Source organism: Sparus aurata, chromosome 5 (genome assembly GCF_900880675.1).
Source record: "Sparus aurata chromosome 5, fSpaAur1.1, whole genome shotgun sequence".
Classification (NCBI taxonomy): Eukaryota; Metazoa; Chordata; class Actinopteri; order Spariformes; family Sparidae; genus Sparus; species Sparus aurata.
The window spans coordinates 16,005,451-16,024,062 of record NC_044191.1 but is presented as its reverse complement, the minus strand read 5'-3'; the positions used below and the strand labels follow the sequence as shown (position 1 = coordinate 16,024,062).

At 40.4% G+C, this 18,612-nt stretch overlaps 1 protein-coding gene across 2 annotated transcripts; it reads left to right on the top strand.

Moving 5' to 3' along the window:
• Positions 1 to 1,987: 1,987 nt before the first annotated feature.
• Positions 1,988 to 18,611, top strand: golga3 (golgin A3). 2 transcript variants are annotated; one of them, XM_030417605.1, is made up of 24 exons: positions 1,988 to 2,105; positions 3,282 to 3,582; positions 4,930 to 5,085; positions 6,769 to 6,881; positions 7,305 to 8,032; positions 8,202 to 8,310; positions 8,641 to 8,947; positions 9,097 to 9,299; positions 9,393 to 9,530; positions 9,711 to 9,872; positions 9,978 to 10,346; positions 10,614 to 10,691; positions 11,836 to 12,099; positions 12,241 to 12,335; positions 12,690 to 12,906; positions 13,630 to 13,773; positions 13,982 to 14,179; positions 14,348 to 14,464; positions 14,722 to 14,861; positions 14,989 to 15,121; positions 15,394 to 15,516; positions 15,772 to 15,936; positions 16,401 to 16,567; positions 16,689 to 18,611. In XM_030417605.1, the coding sequence occupies exons 2-24, from the start codon at positions 3,411 to 3,413 to the stop codon at positions 16,879 to 16,881; spliced, it is 4,491 nt and encodes a 1,496-aa protein (XP_030273465.1). In that variant the 5' UTR covers positions 1,988 to 2,105; positions 3,282 to 3,410; the 3' UTR covers positions 16,882 to 18,611. The 2 variants fall into 2 exon arrangements, with proteins under 2 accessions (XP_030273465.1, XP_030273464.1); XM_030417604.1 differs by having other exon boundaries at positions 4,930 to 5,211.
• Position 18,612: the final 1 nt, after the last annotated feature.

Below are 18,612 nucleotides of genomic sequence, written 5' to 3'. Positions count from 1 at the left end.
TCTGTGAGATTTATTTTAAATCCCATTTAAAAAAAAGTTATTATAACAGTTTTGCATGACTGTAGGTCTGCCAGACCAATTCATGACCATAAACTTCTGTCATCAGGTCAAGTTCTTATATTTCTATAGCCTAATAATATTCATTCTCACAATCTCGCTGATAGTTAAGTCTTAAATAAAAGTATATAAAGGTTTTTGTTGTTGTTGTTGTTTTTGTTTTTTGTTTTTTTTTGTTTTTTTGCTTTAGTTTTACATTTCTGGGCTTAGCAATGCACATTGCTGTAACTGCTTTTAGCCTATTACCATATTCTTAAACATAAATTGTGCAATCAAAGTAGCTGTCTATGAACCAACATTTATCCTATTTCACATATTCTTTCAGAATTCAAAAGCAGTCTGAACAATAATTCATAAAGACTTATAGCCTAACTGTATTTATTTCTGCCTTGTTTGGATCCTAACTGTCGTTTCCATATTGTGTCAAGGCAGTTAAGTCTAAGACAGCTTTTAGTGTTTGTGTGCTTCCTAATGAGACATCCCCCTTTTTCATTTTTTTATATTCAAATGTAGATAAAAATGCACATCTTCTTTGGGGTTGAGTCTGAACCAGCCCATTTCATTTTGTTGAGTTCTTCAATGATCAGAATGAATACCCTACTTACATTTATTGACGTAAAGATAGCACACACAGTAACACCTGCACAATTCCCTCTGATCTGCTATTGCAAAATCATTTAGAGAGTCAGAATGTAGGCACCAAATCTCAGGGACTGGATTGCAAGATCCCCACACACACAAAATATCTTTTGCCAGTGACATTGAACATAGAAACGAAGTGTGGAAGCTCTCATGTCATTCTTGATACTGCCACTAGATGGCATCAAGTACGACAGTTTGTAATCATATATAGTGACTTTAAATTAGTCCTTTTTTCCTCCCTAAAATATTAAGCCATTTCATTGAAATTGCTGATTGAACCCTTGGCCTCATACTTTTATTTACACTAAAAAAGTGGGTCCTATCAGTTTAACTGTGTGTTTTGACTGGAGACTTGAATGTAATGGGATGCCTAAAGCTTTACACCTTTCACATGGATTGCTGTTTCTTGTCATCAGCTGTCTTATAGTGGGAGCACCTTTGGGGGACCCTGCATTGGATGGGTTCCATTAGTACCTTGTGTTTGGGCATGCTAGGGTCCTGTTGTGAATGCTGGTGATAGGACCTTCAAGGGTGTCCTTGGTTGGGATAGTGTCATGCATAGGGATATGCATGTACCCAGTTCAGTAAAGAGAATTAGCTTTCTTTTGACACATTTAATTGCACGTCAACAGCCAATAGTTGAGCGCATTCACGCATGGTGACCTATTTTTATGAACAATGTTATTAGAGAAAATAAATCATTATTATCATTATTATTGTTATTATTATAAGAACATTCTTACACACACAATCCCCATACAACCAGTAATAATAACAGAGTAGGCTGCATTATGCAATTCAACCAATTGTCCTATGCGCGACGACGGCAGATATTCTGAATAAAAGGCCAACGCAAATACCAGTATATCATTTTAACTCAAATCCTCTGTGTAATCCAGTATAATCCCATTACATTGAGAAGTGTTGTTACATAATGTGGTCCACATTAATGCAATTCATGCATAATATGAAACATATGGCGGCAGAATAAAACACTGGCATCATCAGCTTTCGAAAGGCACTTCTGGTGGCTGCTGCAGGATGCCACAGCAGAGAAGTAGGGCGCAGTTGTTTTTTTTTTTTTTTTACCAATATACCACATCCGACAGATCTACCAGTATTGTCCGTCCCTTATTATAGCTCGTGTTATAAATGTATCATTGCCAAATTCGTTTGTAACACAATCATCTCAAAGAATTGACATAACAGCCTTTTGTATTTGAAATGTAAACGCTGTCTGTTTACACATCATGGGCTCCGTTGTCTGACAAGCTTTACTTGCTCTTCCAGATGTGTGTGCGCCTTTCACAATACATCATAGGATGCGCCCTCAGTTTGTTTCTAGTCGGACAGATAAGGGACGGAAACCAAACAGCCACGTAGTGAAAGGCGAAGCTCCGAAAGAGGTGAGAGGTTTATTGTTCTTATGCACGTTTGTCGAAAATGTCATTTTATAATTTACACATGGGAGTTGTAACGTGCATGAGCGACGGGGGGTAATTCGTTGATTTATTTAAAATATTTGAGAAATCACTCTCCGACACTGGCGCTGGCGGTTCTAGCTAGCGAGTTAGCACATTTAGCTTGACAGGTCCCGTCGTAAATACATCATGCTAACGTTAGCTGTCTCGCTCGCTAGCATTCCGAGCTAGTTTCACCCGCCTGCCTTTTAGTCTTTCTTCATTGTCATTGGTTTTTTTTTAACTAGTCAGTGCATGAGGGTCAAATAACTACTTTCACATCGACGTTTGTTAATGTCTGTCTTGTTCGTATGTCCTCTGAACTGGTGACTCCGGCAAATGTAGCTACACAACACGGGAGTCAACGGTTAACAAGAATAGCTTGAGTGACAGATAGCTAGCATACGTTAACTTTAAAGATGCAATAGTTTTTAATACGATTGCCATCACCTCTTTGATCAGATAAGTGCATAACATCCAGTCATACAAGAGACGGAACTTAATGCCATACCCCCTTTTTTTTTATTCTCAAAATGCATACCGGCCCTTACCTGACGATACATGGCTACAATTTGTAAGCATGGCTTGTAATATTCCGATGTGTATGTGTGCAAATGCGGCAAACGTATACCAGAAGTAGTAGCAGCTGCTGTCACAATGATACTGATATTCTCCGCAATCTTATGGAAGTTAAAGCCTGCCAGTTGTAAGGCTTAGATTGAAATATCTGTGTGCTGATCGATACCGAGTGTGTCTGCCTTGTTCAGACTGTACGGAACTGATACAAAGAGAAATGTAAACCTGCCAGGTTTGGCCTGTCATATTTGCGAACAGAGATTGTTGTATACATTTCTCTGTCTGTTTAAGTAAAGGAATTTACTGTTATTTGCTATTTAAGCTATAATTAACGCAATCTACTTATCTACCAAGCCAGCTCGTTAGCCCTTGACTTGAGCTTATGTTTAAATTAAAGCAGCCTGTGTCGTTGCATAACATCATTACTGTCTAAAACAAATCCCTGCTGAGGAGCTACAATTTCATCTGTGATGATCTTTATGACGTGTCATCCCCAGAACTGTTAATTATAAACCCCATGCTAACTTACTGTTTTTTTCTCTTTAGTGTTGTCTGTGTTCAGAGGTGTTCCTGGACACTGACATGCTCCCAGACAGCCTGCCTCTTAAGAAGATGGCCCTGTGAGAAGTTCTCTCCAAACCCACACCAGCAGTATTGTGACTGTTCAGTTTCTAAATGGAAATGGATACTAACGAATCAGGAGCAACTCAGATGGAAGCTAATACTTATCAAGAAGCCCATGTGATAAAATCCAAAGAGGCTGACGCCCATACTGTGGAAGATGAAACACAATTGAAGCAACAAGGGCAGGAGAACACAAAAAACACAAAAGGGGATATACATAATGGTGAGTATTGATGCTGTCTCACTAACATACTATTAGGGTAGTATGTCTTTGAGTATGAGGGTGTCCTGAATGTGTGCTGAAAGCAAATCTAAGTGTGTCACCACACCAAGTGGCCAAAAGTTTGCTGCAATGAAGTGGCAGAGCCACAGTACTGTTTTTGTGGCAAGTATTGTAGCTGGCCTCAAACCCGGGCTGCTGCAGTGAGGGCAGGGCCTCTGCACATGGGATGCTCGCTCTACCAACTGTGCTAATGGGCGCCCCAAGAGTTACTATATCTTAGACAAAATGGCCAGGTGAATATACAAATATTCTTATGCAAAAGTTTCTGACACACGTGTGTGTATATGTAGCCCAGCATCAGGAAAGTAGTGTTGCAGTAGAGCCTTTTAGTTCTGTTTTAAAACAGAAATTACAAAAGGACTTTGATTATTTGTGGATCGAGTTGAAAGAATTTTTTAGGTTCATTAAATGTAATTTCATTTATAGCAAACATGGACTTGGATAGGTAATGTTTCATGGCCCCTTTTAAAAGTATTGTTTCATTTTGTGTTGTGTGGCCTTTTTGTAACATATTCCTATGAGAATGGCTGTAATTTGCTTGTTACCAATTCTTGCTCTCTCATCTGCAAAGTTCTTTACTCTTTAGGGCTATATCAGAATCTCTCTCTTTTATCTAACACTTGTATCCTGCCATGCATGACCTGTTTTTGGTGGCTACTGCAAGGCCTGGGGCATTCTATCACTCAATGTTACACAGCTCTTTGGACTAATGTGTTAAATAGCTGCACTAAATTCCAATTAGTTATCACCACAGGGGTGCTATGCTTATAGTATACAGTGGTTAATATTCAGGAGAATAGAAAATGGGGCAATATGATAACTGAAAATATATTTTTGAAGCTTAAATATTTCTGAAAGGTTGGAAGACGAGGCATTTCTCTGAAAACTTGCTTTCAAATATGATCTATTTCTCTATAACATTAGATATTCAGGTTAAATAAACAATGATTAAAATGAAAAGTCAGGATTGATTGACCTAATCCCTGAAAGTTTAAGGTGACACCTAAAACAAGTTTTCAGTGCATTTTTAAATGTGATTGCCTTTCAAGATGAGCCTGCATTGAGCCCCTTGCTACAAGAGCAGGTGCTGCTAAGGTGAAGCTTCAGTAGCCACATGCTACATGAGTGTTTCCAGCTCCATTTTTTCACTTAAACTTTTATAGCTTGACAAAGTTGCTAAGCCAGCTTGCCAGGTGGGATAACTTTTACTTTGCAATCTACTCCACAAATGCTTCTCATGACTAATTGGCACATTCCACGGGGCTTCTCTTCCTCCTTTCCTTTCAGGTCCTGTCAGTTCAGATGTGATGCCAAATGGAGACGGACTGGCAGAAGGCTTCGGTTCTGCAGGGGAGACCCACATAAATGGGTCCCTGCCTCCTACAGCCCCTCCCCAGAGCACCAGCTCCCCTGTCAACGCCAAGATCCACGAGCCCTCCGCAGGTGTGGCTTCTTATCCACCCATGATGCTAGAGAAGTCTGAGGGGGCTAGTGCTGAGGTCACGGTTCACACGGGTGATTCATTGCAGTCACTCAGACTCAGTATGCCTATGCAGGAGACTGAATTGTGTAAGCATAAACTCATGTGGAGTGAATGCCCCCTCTATACCCTTACATTTAACCTCATTTTACTGTGGGGTGGTTTTGTTGGCTCATGTCTGCATCCTTATTTAACTCCCTTGTGTTGTGTATTAACCAAACAGAAGGAATCAGTGGCAATTTGTTTGAGTTGTTTTAGTCTACCTCCTTTCTGCAACCCGTAGGCATTTGATTGCTTGGTTAGAATTTGGGGTGGGTGCTTAATTTGAAACTCAGTTTGGACTAATTTTGGAACTAATCCAAACTAATCCAAAAATGGCACTAATCCCTCTATTATTTTATGATTTTTCTTCATGTGGTATTTGATAGAGAGTTGCCTTGATTTGCAATTATGAAATGTTATATTTTTAGGCTTTGCATAAACTGTGGTGATTTTGTTTGGCTTTACCTTGAAACTCCCACACAGAACATTAACCTCACTGAACCAGTGTATATCTATACAATGCATTTTCTAAAAGTGCTCATGTAACTCATAGCATTATTGGCAAGACTAGCTCCATAGGTGATGCAGTTTTCCACGAGTAATTGGCAAATTTTTTTATGATCTAGGGCTCCAGACTAACTGTTCACAATGGTTGCAGTCGTGCACCTAAGTTTTTTTTTTTTTAGATTTAGCACCTGCGTATAATTTAGGTGAACGGAAGAGGATTAGGGCCACATGTGAATTTTTTTTTTGAGCTCTGACTTTAAAGTCAGAATTCTGAGAATAAAGAATAAAGTCAGAATTCTCTGAATTCTTTAAAGACTGACTTTAAAGTCAGAACAGAATTATGAGATTAAACTTTAATCTCAGAATTCTGACTTTAAAGTCAGAATCAGAATTCTTTATTCTTTATTCAGAATCTTTATTAAATCTTTATTCAGAATCTTTATTAAAGTCAGAATCAGATTCTGAGAATAAAGTTTTAAGTCGGAATTCTGAGATTAAGGTCAGGATTCTGAGATTGAATAAAGATAGAATAAAGAATAAAGTCAGAACAATTCTCAGTCAGAACTTAAAAAAAAAAAAGATTATGTGGCCCTAATAGTCTTCCGTATAGGTGCACCCAATAATACATTTAAAATGAATTTCTAAAACATTATGTAAATTATTTTTAAAAGGAATAAAGAAAGAAAGACATGTTTTTCTTTATTCAAATCACAGCACATGCAACACGGAATTGCTGTACCTCAGTTGTTTCAAAATAAATTAAATTTATAAAAATTCAGGTGCACCAGTGGGCCCAATGACAATGTTTAGTCGCACTAAGTGCCAGTTTGCAAATGGATACGTTGATATTAAAGCACCAATTGAAATATATCGGTCTATTGTGTTCTATAACACCCACTTTCTATAAATAAATTAGCAGCTGTCAGGTAAAATGGAGAATGTTTAACAGGCAACCTCGCTTTTATGCAATCATATACAAGGAAGATAATGCAATAATTTTTACACTGAATCAGTGATGTAGTGTCTTGTGTGTAGGAAGTGGTGTACTGTGTAAGGGAACATTTCTCCTACACGTCTAACATACATTTTCCCTCTAGCCAACCCAAAGCCTTCACTGGAGATGGAAAATGAGGAGAAGATTCGCCTGGAGGCACGCCGGCGTCTGGAGGAGCAACTCAAACAGTATAGAGTGCAGAGACACAAGGAGAGGGTGAGTGACTGGAGTAGCCGTTTCCTTTTAACTCGTCTTCTATTAGACTTCAAGATCCTCATGTTTCCTTAACCAGCTTCGTAAGTGCTTCAGTGTGAAATCTCTCCATTATACAACATTTTATTTAGAAGTGGTATGTACAGCGTTCAAGTTGTGCTTCATGCTTGATAGAGACAGCTTACATAGGCTGCTAAATATACTTTTTTTTTTTTAAATGTGTAACCCAGAAGATAAATAACTTAAGAGAGGCTGCAGATTTTAAATGTGAACAAATGCTCAACAATTTGTGGAAGTTTGTCTTCAGATTATATGTGTGTAATTGTTCTTTAGTCCTTCTCTCATAGCAATTTAGGATTTAATCCATGATACAGATTTTGTCAGGATAGCAGTACCATGTAACATTTATTTTGTACCTGTTTCTAGTCTCATCGCACCACACCCAAGATCAGGCCATTCAGCACCCTCGATCCAGAGCTCATGCTGCATCCTGAGGCTCTGCCCAGGGCCAACACTCTTGCCATGACCAAGGAGTATTCCTTCCTGAGAACCAGTGTCCCCCGTGGTCCCAAACTGGGTAGCCTGGGACTACCCCCTCCCAGGGAGAGAAAGTCCAGATCACCCCGTCCGAGCAAGATCCACTCTTTGGCTGACTACAAGTCTCCTGAGAATGATGGTGGAGGTGGAGGTGGAGGTGGAAGTGGAGTAACAACAGCAGACAACACCATGAGCTCCCTCCAGTCCACCATCAGCTCAGTGTCCACTTTGTCTGAGGTCAGTCTGATGTCTGAGGGTAACACCTGTGAAACAGAGGCACAGCCTGGTGCTTTGCACCAGGTCGGGGACAGTGTCTCAGAAATTGATGGCAGCGAATCAGGAACGAGGCCAGGGAACGACGGCAATGACAGTGACAGCTCGTCTTACAGCAGCGTGTCTACCAGAGGCACATACGGCATGCTCTCTGCAGCAGTGGAGAGGCAGCGAGGGCCCTACACAGTGGAAGGGAGGGAGATAGCCCCGGAGGCAATGGGTCAGTTCCCCTCCCTGCAGGAGGTGTTGCAGGCAGCCAGTGAAGAGCAACACCTGCTGGAGCTGGAGCAGGAGAGAGAAGGGACGGCAGAGCCTCGCAGCCGAAGGGACAGTTTCTCCAGCAGGTATTTTTCATAACCAGATAAGATGGGATCAGAATAATGACTATACACAGCAATTTTTGGTATGGTTTTTACTGCCAAATTTAAGCAAATATTCCACAGAGATACTATTTGATGTTAGTTCATTAAAAAGCATTTGAGCATGAAGCATGAGCGTTTCCATTTGTTTCAGTGTTTCTTTGGAGAGTTCAGTGATGGGCCATGATGAAATGCTGCAGGTGTTGAAAGAGAAAATGAGACTGGAGGGTCAACTAGAGTCTTTGTCATCTGAGGCTAATCAGGTAATGTAACATACTGATTTCTGCACTGATATTTTTTATTCCTTCTGCACAAAGCACTGATCCATTTATTGTCCAGGCCTGTGTGTTAATGTCTCAGCCAAACGGAATTTTGTTGTAACATGAGGGTTGATATTGTTGAGAGCTGTTTCCTGTCTCATTCTGTGCTCTTTGCCACAATACATACTACAAATTTAAAGTAATTGAACAGATCGAATTAGAAATACAGGCCTACCTCCAATAGAAAACTTTTCTTATAAATGCCTGGTACCACCTGCATTTGAGTTGATTAAAGCCCCCCTTAAGTGCTGACCACACTGTCCTGTCTTCTAGGCTCTCAAGGAGAAGACAGAGCTTCAGGCCCAGCTCGCTGCAGTGAATGCTCAGCTACAGGCCAAGAAGGAGGAGGCACAGTTCAGCCAGGATAAGCAGGGTGCCCTCACAACCGAGGTGGGCACGCTGCGACAGAACTGCAGCAGGCTAGAGAAGGCCATGGTGGAGCTCCAGGGTAGTCTGGAGAGCAAGAATGCCAGTCTGTCTTCTCTTAGCAATGACCTGAAGGTTGCTGAAGACCAGTACAACAGGCTAATGGGGAAGGTGGAGGAGATGCAAAACACTGTAGCCTCAAGGGACAATACAGGTGAGTGATGGGGGCCCAGAGAGCTGAGTGTAACCATAACCAATTTTTCCAATTGTGTTATGATTTATTCAGTCACCTAATATGAGGTTGGACAATTTTTTATTTTTTTTCGCTCTTGATTAAATGAGATATTTTGGTCACTTTTGCAGTTCAGGATTTGCGTCAGCAGATGGGTGGTCTTCAGAGCCAGCTTCAGCAGGTCCAGCTGGAGCGCAGCACCCTGCAAAACCGATTGAAGACATCCCAGGCTGAAATTGACTCACTCCAGCAGGTCAGACAGTGGTACCAGCAGCAGCTAGCCCTGGCACAGGAGGCAAGAGTTCGACTGCAAAGTGAAATGGCTAACATGCAGGTAAGGTTGATGTTAATTGGTTGGTTTTTATAGCAAAGCGGGAAATTTGAGAGACAAGAGGGAACGCTTTTGTTGTTTTTTTTCCTCTCCCAGGCTGGACAGATGACTCAGATCGGTGTTGTGGAACATCTGAAGCTAGAGAATGTGACTCTGTCACACCAACTCACCGAGACCCAACATCGCTCCATCAAAGACAAAGAGCGCATTGCTGTTCAGCTGCAGAGCATTGAGGTATACTCTCCAACATCCCTCTCTGAATTTATCCACTAAGGAAACACCCCACACATAAAGGTCATTATTCACTCAAGGACCTTTGATAAAAGTATGTTTACTAAATTACCAAAACTATTATGTATTGGATTTGTTATTCTTCTGATGGATTATATGTTTTTTACTGTCTTTGACGTTTAGGCCGACATGCTGACCCAGGAAGCTAATTACAAGCAGATCCAGGATGCAAAATCCATGGTGGAAGACGATCTGCAGCACAAACTGGACGAGTTTGAGGAAGAGCGAGAGCGGTTATTAAAATTGGCCAACACAGCCAGCACACTGGAAAGGGAACTAGAGCAGGTAGGCATGCCAAATGTAACATTGATTTGTTTCCCACCTTGTATAGGCAGTAAAATATTCATGGTATTCTGCTCTAAACTGCCTTTCACACACCGTCTCCCTTAGGTGAGGTTGACTCTTTCCCAGAAGGACGTGCAGCTGCAGTCACTCCAGAAAGAGCATCTGGAGTTGATGCGCCAGCTGACGAGCACTCAGGAGAACCTGCACACCAAAGAGCAGTCCATCAACCAGCTAGAGGCCCGCTACCTAGAGCTGGAGGCCCAGCTGGCCGAGCTGCAGACAGAGAGCAGCGCCAAGGACGACAATGTCCAGTACCTCCAGAACGAAAAGATTGTCCTGGAGGTAGCGCTGCAGGCAGCCCGGGCTGACAAGAGCCAACTTGACGAGAACGCTGAAAGGCTTGGAGAAGATGTTCTAGTGGCCTCAGATGTCTTGGATCAGCTAAGACAAGAAGTCCAGGTCAAAGCCAATCAGGTATGGAACTAGTGGAAAGGTTAAGACACCAGTAAAACTAAAGATAAAGATGTGAAAAAATAACCAGTAACCTAAAAGACATTGCTATTCCGTGTAGGCTTCATTATATTCCCATCTACTTCTCTCGTGACATGTTAAATTATGGTCAGTCAGTTTGTACAAAAGTTCAAGAACTGAAACCCAGTCAAGTGGCATTTTATTGTACATTTCTTTATCGCCTTTTCACCAATATGAAGTGAATAAGAAAGAACATTTGCTTTGTTACAGATTGAAACTCTTCAACAGGAAAATAACTCCCTCAAAAAACAAGCTCAGAAATTAAAAGAGCAATTCCAGCAACAAAAGGTAAGCCCTCTCCCTTGCTCTTATGTAGGATCATGTGCATCTCTCTCGTACTGGGTAAAGTTGGTAGAAAGCAGGGAGACATGTAGACTTTGCATACATTTATAATGTCAGGAATGTACCAGCTGGCTTTGGCTGATGCTGTCGTGGGAGGATGTATTGTAGAGCCAGATGGCTGTTGTCTCAGAAGAGTACTGGTTGACACGCCTCAGTGGATTTAGCAGTAGTGAAGGCTGCTCATTTCGCACTGACAGACTGTCATAAAGAGGGTGGAGTTTATTGACAGAATGACAGAAATGTCAATTGTATTCAGTTTCTTTCAAGACTCGAGTTTTTATAGACCCTAATGCATGAGTCTGCATTAACATTCATCTGAGTCCATCAAACTGTATTGAGACTGCGTCAGCATTCCATGAAAAGCAAAACATACGCAAAACAAAAAAAGTTTAGCTGCATTATCAACAATCTGATATGTCTTTCCACTGCATTTAAAGTCAATACATAAATGGTGTGTGAGGTACTGCAGCATGATTGGTGAATTACTTGTTAAAAGTATACAGGATACTGAGAAACAAGTAAGATGAGGTATTTGCTGTCAGCATTCGAAGATGTTTTGTCCATTTTTGTTTTGAAGAAAGGAAAGAAAATGTAATCTGAATCTGAAAAATGTGAATCTTTTTACTCAAATGCAGGCTCTTCACACACACGCACATCCATACCTGCATTCAAATCTGTAGTGCAATTTGAATGTATTTAATAGCTTAATAGCTCCGCATCAACTGAAACAATCTGCATCACAGCTTTGCTTTGGTGGTTTAATGTAAGATTTAGTAAAATTTCAAGTTTCCTTTTGTATAATATGTGTGATGCTGCCTGTAGGAACAAACAAGTTTGTTTGGAATGAAAAGCCTGTACTACAAAATTAGGGTACATTATGTGTGTGACTCTCCTTTTTGTGAAATGTATCTCATGCTTATTCAAGCCTAAAAATGATGCAGTGTGGGATTGAAATCCTGTTGCAGCTCTCTCGCCATCTCTGTATCTCCAGTAATTATGAAAAGTCTTTTACCTTCTGTCTCAGTCAAAACTCCTAAATAGGAGCCAATTCTCACTTCATTAGTCAGACACACAGTTATTGACTTTCCAGGTGATGGTGGAAGCCTACCGTCGGGATGCCAGCTCCAAAGATCAGTTGATCAGTGAGCTCAAGTCCACCAAGAAGCGTCTGTTGGCAGAGGTCAAGGACTTAAAGCAGGAGTTGCTGGCCGTTCAGGGGGAGAAGCAAAACATGGAGCTAGAGCAGGCCCGGCTTCAGAAGGAGGTGGTCAGAGTCCAGGAGCAGATGAGCAACATGGAGGCCCATCTGCAGGCCATTCAGACTGAGAGGGATCAGCTCGAAACCCAAATCCAGGTAACGATTAATAAGTGATACGTACTTTTACAATAAAAGTAAATGTTGATGTTTTGGATGTATTAAAAGCAGGTGGAAGTTAACTGTTTTAGTGTGAATCTTGTTGTAATTTCAAGTGTTTGGTTTTTCCTCCCACCTCAGACTCTACAGTTTGATCGAAGCCAGTTAGCAGCTGTAACAGAAGAGAACGAAGGCCTGAGGAAACAGGTGGAGCAGTTGGAGGGAGAAGCCAAAAAGTGAGTAATTTGCGGCATTAGAGGTTGTGGGAGCTTGAACAATTACCACAGTAAAGACTTGGACCATGATGCATATCTCTGTTGTCAAGTGCTATTTATACATACAAATAGAGGACATTTCTTATATAATTCCTCATCTCCACGTAGACATATGAGTCAGATCATGTGGTGTGGAAAATCCATCCACAGCATTACACACTGTGTGTTATTTGTACCTGTCAATTAAATGTGATCTTAAAGATTACAGTTTGCCACATCCTCTGTTCATATCTATGTATTTATTGTCTTCTGTAAAGACAACCTGATCTCTCCATGGAGATTTTTAATTTTCTTAATGTCTCATGCACCAAATAGGGCCATCTCAGAGCAGAAGGTGCGCGTGAAACGGCTGGGGACTGATTTGACCAGCGCTCAGAAAGAGATGAAGGCCAAACACAAGGCCTATGAGAATGCTGTGGGCATCCTGAGCAGGAGGCTCCAAGAGGCTCTGACTGACAAGGAGACGGCCGAGGCAGAGCTGGTCAAACTTAAGGCCCAGGTGTCAGATGGGGGAAACAGCCAGGCCTTACAGGTACTTTACAACCTGCTAGACCACTACAATTCACAGCAACAACACATAGTTTAGCAATGTTTTATGCAGTAAGCATAGGTAGAAGCCTCATAGTTAGATAAGTGTCAGCAATGCATCTTACAGTGTGGGGGCTCACATCCATTTACAGTTCTTGGCAACTGAAAGAAGGGTACAGTATTACCATTTTAACACCAAAATGAGCATATATATGCAGGGTTGTTTAACATGGATAAACATGCTAAAAAGAGGCAGTTGACCCCTTTCACATTGCGAAAAAACATGAAACTGTAGAAAGCAGCATGTCATATACCTTATCAGACTAAATCCAGAGGACATGAAACTTGATTTGCGACACAATTAAATAAACAATAGAGCATAATATGAAATAATTTACTTTTTCTTTATCATCACATGGTATATATTGTCTACTATAAGGTGGCAGGGATACAAGGTCTAAAACACCTGCTTTTCTGTCACTGAATATAGTCAAGAGATGTTGATCTGGCCAATGTCAAGCAAAAATTGGAGTAATATGTATCATTCTAAATTCAGGTTAAAGAGTATAAGCCCAAAGAAACAATTAACAAGATTTAAAAAAAACATTGAGTTATAGGATAGCATTACATCTGTCCTTGTGCTTGCTTCATATCTTTATCATGTAGGCACCTTTTGACATCTGCTAAGTGTCTATAGAAATACAGTGTGATCTTATTTGTCATCCAGGAGAAGATTAAGACTCTGCAGGCTGAGCTGCAGGTTGTGAGCAAAAGTAAGACCATGCTAGAGAAGGAGCTGCAGGAGGTGATCACCCTTACCTCCACAGAGCTAGAGGAGTACCAGGAGAAGGTCATGGAGCTCGAGGATGAGGTGAACATTAATCATTTTGTGTCCCCTTGTATTACTTCATTCAGGTTTTTGAACAGACCTGCTCTTTTCATCTAATAGGAAATTAATGTTTCCTATATTTTTTGATTTGATATTGATCCCAACCCTAAATGAGCAGCATGTTAACACTTCTGTAATCATTCGGTTAATGTATGCTATTTACTATTAATAACATGAACTCATTTCACAGCTTCAAGAGTCTCGATGCTTTAAGAAACGGATTCGAAAGTTAGAAGACGCCAACAAGAAGCTGGCACTTGAGCTGGAACATGAAAAAGGGAAATTGGCTGGATTAGCACAGTCCCACAATACACTGCGGGAGCATTCCAACATTTTGGAGACTGCCTTAGCTAAGAGAGAGGCAGATCTTGTCCAGCTTAACTTGCAGGTAAAAACAATGGTTTACATCTTATAATATTGATGTATTTTTGGATTACACCTGTGAATTGTTATGTTACCTGGATACCAAATTTAAAAAATCTGGTTTAGATATTGTGCATTTTTTATTTTTTTTATTTTTTATACGCCATTTCTTCACCTTTCATCTTTTTTCCAGGTTCAAGCTGTTCTGAAGCGTAAGGAGGAGGAGGACCAGCAAATGAAGCAGGTGGTGCAAACTCTGCAGCTTGCCTTAGAAAAAGAGAAAACCAAAGTCAAGGACTTGAAAGAACAGGTAGGCTATCTGAGCTGACCATCACCTGGTCATTTTCATTTTGCCTTTCAAATGATTCTGAAGGCTGTCATTTAGATATATCTGAATATTTATGTTGAGCACAAGGCACATTAGGAAGCCTTGTTAGAATATAAAGGATAGACAGCTCAAATGTTACCTGGATCAATTGTAAATCTACAGTAGTTTTTATCTTTAATCTCTGATGTGGAGCATTTGACTCAATTCTTTGGGTTGTAATGATGTGATATGTCCTTCAGGTGGCAGCAGCAAAAGCTGAAGCAGCCCACAATAGACGGCACTACAGGGCAGCCATGCTGGAGCTGTCAGAGATCAAGAAGGACCTACAGGCCAAAGAGGACCTGGTCAAAGTGCTGCAGAGTGAAGCCCACAAACTACAGTACGTTCATTTGCCTGATAAATGAATACATTGACTTTTGGCACTTTAAATCTGTTATATTGTTGCAAAATGTATATTTTTTATACATCCTACCACTAATTTATCACTGAATATGTCATACCCGCAGGGCTCAGGATGAGCAGCACACTCAGGAGGTTTCCAGGTTTCAAGAGGAGCTGTCTGAGGCCCATTTACAGCTCCAGATCCTCCAGAAACAACTGGATGAAGAACTGGCCAAGCAACCCCTCACTAACCAAGAGGTAAGGATTCTGAACAAGCATTAGACTAAAATATTTTGCTCATCATGACTCTGATTTAAATGTATTGATTCAGAGAAGCCTTGGTCGTCCTCTGATCCTCTGATTAGATCCATAGATAGAAGACAGTAGACATTAATTAGCCTAAATTGTGTATAACATAACATTTGACCCGGTTTTTTGTATCATGCTTTTGGTCTTACAGTTCAAGTCCATCACTTGTATTGTCGACTAATTTCAGTGACACTAATGTCTAATATTGACCACTTGTTCAGGTTGAGGACTTGAAGTGGGAGCTGGAGCAGAAGCAGAGAGAGATGGAGGCCCAAAAGCAGCAGCTGGAGATGATGGAGCAGTGTCACCACAGGGAGCTGGACAACCTACAGAGAGCTCTGCAGGCAAGTAGTACTTTATTGTAAAAAATGAACAAAACACTCCCAAGTATAGCTTATAACTCACCTAGAAGTTAAAAGGAAATACAGTTTAGCTATATTTGCAAATGTGCAGGAGTACTTAAAGTAAACAGTGTCTAGAGGGAGATTAAGAATGAAGTAAGCATTGTAGTTATTACTATCCAGTCTTTTGTGTAATTTCTGCCACATTCTCCTTTTCGGGAGGGTTTATAACAAACAAAGATTATTTCTATGTCTCAGAACATCAAGGTGGAGCTGGAGTCAGTGCAGGAGGACCTGAGCAGCACCAGGAAGGACAAGTTCATGCTGCAGGCTAAAGTGGGCGAGCTGAGGAACAGCATGAAGACGGTCCTTCTGCAGAACCAGCAACTTAAACAGGACCTCAAACAGAGCCGCATAAGGAAGGTAGGGAACATTATTTTTCTATGTGGGAACTTGTTTTATCCTGTGAAGGTTTGAGTGTCACTTTGCAGCCACAGCTCCTTAGATATTTTGAGCCAATGTCAGCCTATAACCTTGGCCTACTCATAAGATTTTAATGTTAAGTTGCTCTTTAATTGTCTTCTTTAGCATTAAAGCATTTTGAAAATTAGAATATTTAACATTACAAAAAATATCTAAAACACATTGTAACTGAAGTAACAAAAAAATAGTATTTCAGTATTTTTCATTTAACAAGGAAAGCAGTGAGTTCTGGCTGTGTACAGCTTTGGTGTACCCGTTAATTTCTGTGAGTAATGCTTTCAAAGCCACCACCCTCTCGTTAGAAAGATTTAAAAGGCTAGTGTGAATATAATGCCAAATAGGAAATGCCTGCTTCAAATAAATGACTAAATCCATTCCTGTAATGATGGTTTTGTCTGGAGCAGCAGCGCATGGAGCTGAAGAGTGAGGGGAACCCATCCAACCAAGTGACGCCAGTTAAGATCCCAGACTGCCCAGTGCCTGCCACCCTGTTAGATGAGTTGCTGAAACCATCAACTTCTGTCAATAAAGAGCCCCTCAACAACCTGCACAACTGTCTGCGGCAGCTCAAGTATGCCTATTGTTCAAACCATCAGACTTGGTTACATTATTGATATTTCTACATGAGGCTTTTTGTTGCAACTCTCCAAAGAATCCCAGAATACATTTAATGCTTTGCTTGTTTTTCTCAGGGAGGAGATGGACAGCCTCCAAAGGCAGATGGAGGAACACACAGTAACAGTACATGAGTCGATGAGCTCACTGACAAACACAGAGGAGGAACTGGCTCAACTGGGTCTTCAGAACAACATCTCCAAGTCATCAACGCCGCTTGACAACATGGTGGTGGAAAATAACAATGAAGCAGAACAGCAGCAATCATAACAGAAGAACTTTTCTCAGGCCAATAGAGGGAGAGTGGAGTTTTATCCACAAAGGCACTTTTCAGCCCCTTATTCCCTGTATCTTTTCTTAACAATTGCTGCCAACATTTGGCATTTTCCCATCAGCACAGAAGTGCTTTCACAGAGTAATACTTTGTATACCATGGCTTTATTCTTTCCTCTTTATTTGACGGTTGTTTATATTTTTTGTTATGCTATTGTCAAATTTATTTATTTTTAGTTAAGGAATAACAATTTATCTGACAGCCTCTCCAAGAGCCCCACCCCCTTCACCCCCCTCAGTTGTTATAGATACAAATACGGTCTAGTTGTTGATCTGTGGGGCCAGTTTTCCCCAGTTTTCCTCACTAAAAAGGATTTAGTCATCCACCTTCTCATAATAGGAAGTCAGTGTCCTTGATGCTGCTTAATAACGGCTGACATTATTTCAGAAAGTGTTTTTGGTAACAGAAATATACTAGACTGGCTATGAACTGTTCTTCCATTTCTTTGTGCCTGTGTACGAGTGAAGTGGCTCATCTATGATTTAACTGGCGTGGTTACACATCCACGTGGTTTCCAAGCAGTTATCGATGAATCATCATCTCTCCTTTCCATGAAGTTAAAAGTCATGCACAGTTGTGGTCAGTTTCTTTTGTATTGCCTTGTTAAAATGCAGTGTTTTCTTACATTTGTTGTAACCATATCACCTTGGGTTCTAAAACTCTAAAAACATTAATCTCAGTTATGTATGGAGGTGTTCTGTCTAGCATGGACTGCAGTAATTTGTACTAAAAAAAAAAGCCTTAAGCAATCTTTAATATGCTGTAAAGGACTAAGGTGGTGTGAATGAACGTATTATGCTTAGGGTGTGTGCAAGATGTAATGTTATATTGTATATGGGCGCAAATCCTTACTGAAGAATGGTTTATTGTAAAATAACTGGGTCACATCAACTGACATCGCACACTAGATGATCAAAACTGACTGAGAGAGAAAGTTGTAGGATGAAACTGAGATGTTACTTCTTCTAACAGCAGGTGCAATCAGATGTGTTCACTTTCTGTTACATTCGGTACATACTGTATTTACAAAAAAAATGACTACCCCTGAATCAGATGCTCTATTTGTTTTATGGCTGTTTCATGGGTAAGGGGAATAGTTAATTGTTTTCCAGAGGTTAATATATGAAAACACTTACTTTGTTGTATGATTGTAAAGTCATCATGATTATTTAATAGTGGAACGATGAAATGCAAGACTTTAAACCTTAACTCAGAGCAGATGGTAATTCTGATGCACTAACATGTCAGTGTATAGGGGTCATTGGGGTGGTACAGTAGCTTTCTGCATGCAACTGTGCGGCAGCTGCTCATTCCCGTACGAAAAAAAACAAACTTTCTTTTAACACCATTGTATGCTCAAGAATATCCAAAGGGACAATACGTAGTTTGAGGTGAATGCTTATTGAAGCAAATAACAAAAATATATTGATATACTGTACTGAAAAAAATATTTTGGACTGTATCTTCCAAAACTACCTTAAACTGTGTTTTTAGGTAGTATATAATAACGATTGCGAGAGCGCCAGGGCTCAATGCATAAACCTTGCTGTTATCTGCTTTTTGTTTTTGTTTTTTTTCAAAGGTTGGAATTGATTCATTCCTGTTTTAATATTTGTGTTGGGAGATGTGATTGTATTTATCATAAAATTGCACTATTCATCTGTCAT

Coding starts and splice junctions, on each gene's coding strand:
- golga3 (XM_030417604.1), top strand. CDS start 3,411: ATGGAAATGGATACTAACGAATCAGGAGCAACTCAGATGGAAGCTAAT. Junction 12,100..12,240: donor AGCTCGAAACCCAAATCCAG/GTAACGATTAAT, acceptor CTCCCACCTCAG/ACTCTACAGTTTGATCGAAG. Junction 15,122..15,393: donor AACCCCTCACTAACCAAGAG/GTAAGGATTCTG, acceptor CCACTTGTTCAG/GTTGAGGACTTGAAGTGGGA.